Source organism: Aplysia californica, unplaced genomic scaffold, assembly GCF_000002075.1.
Source record: "Aplysia californica isolate F4 #8 unplaced genomic scaffold, AplCal3.0 scaffold00807, whole genome shotgun sequence".
NCBI lineage: Eukaryota > Metazoa > Mollusca > Gastropoda > Aplysiida > Aplysiidae > Aplysia > Aplysia californica.
Genome location: NW_004798077.1, coordinates 24,082 through 29,999, shown reverse-complemented (window position 1 = coordinate 29,999; position 5,918 = coordinate 24,082). Strand labels below are relative to the sequence as shown.

The 5,918-nt window shown below is 40.8% G+C and overlaps 1 protein-coding gene across 1 annotated transcript in view; it reads right to left on the bottom strand.

Annotated features, from left to right (window-relative positions):
• Positions 1-4,881, bottom strand: part of LOC101852360 (ganglioside GM2 activator) — a 7,029-nt gene extending 2,148 nt beyond the window's left edge. Inside the window, exons 1-3 of the mRNA XM_005109694.3 lie at positions 4,389-4,881; positions 3,671-3,856; positions 1,586-1,756 (exon numbers count right to left, since the gene is read on the bottom strand). Coding sequence (XP_005109751.1) covers positions 1,586-1,756; positions 3,671-3,856; positions 4,389-4,673 — 642 coding nt within the window. The 5' untranslated portion in view covers positions 4,674-4,881. The remainder of the gene's footprint in view (positions 1-1,585; positions 1,757-3,670; positions 3,857-4,388) is intronic.
• Between the last annotated feature and the right edge of the window lie 1,037 nt (positions 4,882-5,918).

The following is a 5,918-nucleotide window of genomic DNA, read 5'->3' as shown; positions in this document are numbered from 1 at the left end:
GGGGGGCGGCGGGGGGTTTATCCCTCAGCACTCAATGAGCTAATGAGCTGGCTCACCCATGGAGGAGGCTGTCACGGTAGTCACCTAGTCACCGTATTGTACCTTACTCTTTTTAAATCACGAGACGTAAGCGCCCCGTATGCCATGGGCTTTTGGTTAATGTTACTCACTTCGGGGATCAACATAAAAAGTCAGACACTACACCCGGGCTCATTATTTAGATTGCTTGGTGTCGTGTGTGTTCGCCTCTCCAGTTTACAGTCGTGTGTGTATACTAACAATACATAGGCTATTGGTAACACCTGTAGTGTGACATCGAATCATTCTCTCTGTTTTTCTCTGAAAATACAGTGAAACCTGCTCAAATGACCACCTGTCCAAGACAATCACCCGTACAAACAACAACTTTCAACTTCACCTATTGTGTTTTCATTTTAGTTTTTCTATGAGTTTTACGGCACTTGCAACAAAATAAGGTCACATAGGTGCCGAAGATTAGAGGTGTTACAAGAGAGTAACAAACACAAAAAAGGAGTGGAGATAGAGACGATAGATTTTTTATAGGAAAGAAGGAGCAAACTTCACCAGAGCACCTGCCAAGCACCCACGTGTCTTTGTTGGTTTTTTTTCGGGGGGGTTTTCTCTATATTATAATGACACTGTTATATGTGGTGTTGTACCTACCGTCAGCCGGGGCTACTTAGGCCACACGGGGTAACTAAAGCCACTTACAATAAGTTACAAAGAACGGTCTGTACAAAGGAACAGATTTAAACGTGCAGCCATCATTGTGTTCAGCAGGCCAACCCCAAGCCAAATTTATTCGAGTAGTACAACCAGTTGTAGATGTCTAATACAATGCCAGGTTGGCTCATTGATTATACCACATTATAATAATATATATAGCATTTGTATAGCGCATAACCCCACTCAACAGCAAGCTCTATGCGCTTTACACTATATTATTACCCCAGTAGACCATAGAACACTCAGAAACATTCTCAGCTTCCCGGGAAGCATACAGTGCAAGCAGCTGATTAAGCGCTCAAACACTAACAAACTGACAAGATCTTTCACTGCCTATAGCTGGGTACCCATTCCCACCTGGGTGAAGTGAGGAATATTTGTGCAAAGTGCCTTTCCCAAGGACACAACGTCGGGCCCCTGACGGGATTCGAACCCACGACCTTACGGTTGCGAGTCCGAGAGCCTAACCACTAGGCCAACGACGCCACCTCTTTACTACAACCACTTCACTCCTTGACTCTTGTACGCAGTCAGAACGTTATGAACTCTTGTTTCTCAGGTTGTACAAGAATATGTTTTACTACATCGTTTCTGCTTATTTGATCCCCTTCCCTTTGTAAAAAATAATTTGGGTGGGTGGTTGGCGGGTGCTCTGGTGTGGTTTGCTCCTTCTTTCCTCTCTCTCTTTCCCTTTTTAACTCCCAGTGGAGCATAGGCCATCAACAACTCCTTCTTTCCTATTAAACAATTATTGTCTTTATCTCTCCTCTTCTTTTTTGTTTGTTACTCTCTTGTAGCACCTCTAATCTTTGGCGCATCCCACACATCTCTCTCTTACCTTGTTGAAGGGACACTTGCACGGGATGTTCGCAGCCACAAATTCTGGGGGACATGCAGGAATCAGCTGCGACAGACTGCACAGGTCGGAGTAGGAACATGAGCCTATGTTGCCGATGCACGGTATATTGAGCCATGACCCTCCGGTCTGCAGCTGCAACTGCAATTTTCCCTGTGTGTGACAAAAGGGATACAACAAGCCTGCAATGCATGTGGCTACAAATTAAATCAAACCACAATATATCTATTCTTTAAACAATGAACACAAGTGTGTAATAAACAAACCACAATCGCCTATAGAATTAAATTCTTTCAGTTAACAAGAAGTGATTCCATAACTGCACAACATAAGGTCATATGAGTGCCAAGGGGTGGATGTCAACAGAGAAGTCCAAATGGGAAACCAGGCTTACTCTGCTCACCTCTATTGCCTCAACAGCATAAAAAGTCTACTTCGACTATCAAGGCACCCCGAAAATAGCAGTTCACAAGAGAGTGACAAACATACAAAAGAGGTAGAGGAAAAATGACGATAGTATTATAGTAAGGATGAGGGGAAAAAAAAGCAGCAGTTCCCCGTATGTTGTTCCAGCACAGTATGAGCATGGCACTGATAAATCTGCCAGTTTACAATTTTACTGTGCATAAGAACATGTTAATATCCCCCCCTTTGGGAATGGCCTAAAGACACTTGAGTCAGTAGCACTGCCCTGGGGGAGGGGGGGGGGGGGGCACACTACCTATTATTCAAACAATGACCACAAGTAGTAACTGTACCATAATGCCCTATAGTAAATTAAAATTACCATAATGCCCTATAGAATTTAACTTCTTTCAGTACTTAAACAAGTGATTCCACAATTTAAAGCATAGTTTGAAACGATGAAGGTAGTAGCCTTAAAACGGTTATAATTCAGTATTTCAGTCAAATATTGATGGATTTGTTTGTGTTAGGACTCTTCAAACTATTCGTGATTGGACAGAGAATCCCAATAGTGGTGAAAATAGATGTGACAGTAAATGGAGCACAGGACCCAAGTACAGATCTCAGGGTTGACGAAACTGGCATCATCAACACACCATTCAAGTGACGATCCGCAATCAAAGAGTTACACCCCTGTCATTTGCCATGCGCGGCTTCATCAAACTTGACTTGAAGCTAAGACGGAGAAAACTTGGACCACTGGAGACCTTGTATCGTATATCCTGGGGTAGTCAGAGGTTATTCCAGCACCGCATTGTGCAGCTGTACAAAAACTTTTCATCCGCAATACAGCCATTTCATTTGTCTTAGAATAGATGACTTCCAAGTGTTGACTACCACATTGTGGTCGTTGTGTTTGGAGGTTCTTGAATTCCATTTATAAAAATATGGGATTTCAACAGCTTACACTCTCACTATCAGTTTTTTTTGTTTTAGTTTTAGTAACAGTTTTACAGCACTTGCAACCAAATAAGGTCATATTATATGAGCCGAAGATTAGAAGTGTTATAAAAAGGAGGAGAGATTTTTTACAAGGAGGGGTAGACGTTTGATAGGAAAGAAGGAGCAAACAACACCAGAGCACCTGCCAACCATCTGCGAATTACCAGCCTCTCTAAATTAATGCTGTCCATCATCACATTACATGCGTAGTCAAAGATCCCTCTGACTCGTAGGTTATAGAACTTGCAATTGGTTGGTCAGTTACTCACTCGACCAATTCCACATGACGTATGACTCAGGTTTGACTTGGAAGGTCACTGTTACATTGTACCAAAATGCAAAATGGTGGTTCATCTTTATCTGCGTTATACAAATTTTGACTATAAATGCACAGCAAATAGTTAGTTTATGGGGGTATGGATTGTTATACGAACTATCTATATAAAGGCCTATCTAATACAATAGGACCAATGGCATACGAAAATATTTGACTTGTTTTTAAAAAACATTGGGGATTTCAGGGGGGGGGGGGGGATGCCCCCTGACCTAGAATCTAGGGCAAAAAAGTGACAATTTTTTAGACAATTCCGTCCTCTGACTGTGACAATGTATGACAAAAATTTCAATAGTAGTGTAGAGTGCCTTTTGCCCAGTACTTACTTGCAGTTTGTTTGATTCAGAGATGGACTTGCGAAATTCCACGTCAAAACCAACTTTGAGATTTCCGGGCAGGTACAGGGGTGAAGGTCCAAGGGTGAGGTTGCGGATGTTGATGGTTTGGTCGGCAGGCCCACAGGATTCCCAGTGGAAAGCTCCTAGTTTTCCCGATACCGGCTTGGCTGAATTCTGTGAAAAGGAGGGGTGAAGGGTTGGAAGAAGAAGAAATTCTAATTTTTATTAATGACATGTCAAGAATAATATCATGAATACACAATGACAAAGTTTGTCACACCACACAGTAGGCTACACAGTAGAAAAATCATAGTGCACGCCATTCATGATTCCCTCACTACTCACTGACAAGTTGACTAAGGATTGCCATGTGCTAACCTAGCCAATAAATTGTCCCTTTGAGACAGCCATCCTGTCCCCATATATTTCAGTGTTTAATAGGTCAGTAGTAAGCTAGTTCAGTAACTAACATGGACAGCTGACAGGGAGGAAATGGCATTACAAGTGCTGCCTGTAATGATGCCTCTTTCTCTAACTCTAACCAAGTCTTACATTTTTACTGCTTAAAAAAACTGAGATATACGACAAAAAATCACCGTGGTTGCGAAACTGCTAAAGAGATCTCGATTCTAGATATATCTAGATCTAGTCTAGAATTAGGTGCTTAACTGTAGTGTAAGTGTAAGTAATGATTGTGTATACTCACAAACATCCCAAACAATTTGGGCTCCTGCTTTGCAAAAACTGGCTCTCCTCTCAAAAGGAAAGGGGACATGCTCTTCAGTTCGTCGTCAATTTTCATGTTTTGAACTGCAGACAACTTATCCAGGACATTTTCAGGATTGAACTTCAAGTTGTACTGGCTGAGCCGCGAGAGCGATGATGGTACCTGAAATCTTGAATTCTTCTTCCCAAATGTTGGGAAACGGAATCCTTCGGCACAACACACCAGAAGAACAAAAAGAATAGACTGCGAGACAATCCGATACATTTTGACTTTTGGCTGCTACGAAAGGGAAGAACTGAAGACCCTGTTTTCAATGTCTGTACTGAAATAAACCAAGAAGTTCCAGTCCCTCTAAAAGTACAAGAATGCACTCGCAGCAGACACTGATTAAACAGAGAATGTAGGAAGTCGTTTCATTCACAGTTGTGAAAGATAACGGCCACGGAACCATAAAGGTTGCCAGATATCTTTCCAGTGAGAGGCCAAATCAATACTTTTTCCTCTTATGCCACCGGCATAAATAAGATACAACAACATTTTACCCAAACATATTATTATTAACACTGGAAAGAAAAAGTATTCAACAGCCTAATGGTATTGATACAGTAATACTATAATTTATGTTTACTACAAAAACTCAGCCTTTTAAGATTCTACTAGATCTAGATGGAGCCGACAGCGTTGAAATTACCGGTGCATCATGCAGTAGCCTACTGAATTTTTTATTTTTTTTAAGCGTTATGCCCAAACCAGTTTTCGTCAAGAGTATGATGCTTTACAAAAGGATACATAATAGTGTTTTTTCTTCTTTTTTTTTTAAAGCTAACCAAATGCGTAAACCGCTTAGTAGTTTGTATAGAGTTTTCAAGTTTTGTTTTTTAAAGTCGATTTGGCAATACAGATGTTGACGAGGCACGTGACTAACTAGTTGAAAAGCCAACTCATGTGACCAAACCTGTCACGTGATCAAAACAAAAGCAAATAAACAATACATAATTCGGTCAATTGCCAGCTGATAGTGCTACAAAGGTAGCAATGTAAAAAGCGATACCTTGAATAAATACGCGTTTTGTAGCTCCCACAAATACAATGGGTTCCCCTAGCGTGCCTTAGCACGTTTTCCATAGCAATATCGCCGTTGTCCTTTATGTTCTGTATCAGTCCATGAATAGCCTATAAAATTACTACCTTTCTTCCTTGTTCCTCAAGCCTCAATAAACTTTCAAAGATATCGATCAATCAACTACATGTATAATAAAAATAGCATATCCTATTATATACCATGCATAACAGTGTACGACAGTTGCCATGGCATAAGTAGTCGGGGATATCATCTTTTTTTTTTTTAAACAGGAAATATTTTTGTGCCTACTGTTTCTTTTTTTGTTTTTCTTTCTTTAAAAAAAAAGTTTTTGTTTTACAGTAGAGGCCTCATATATGCATTGTAAGGGTGGGCCGACTCCGAGAACTTCCGAACTTTCGACTCCGAACATTTTTGGGCGCGAATTA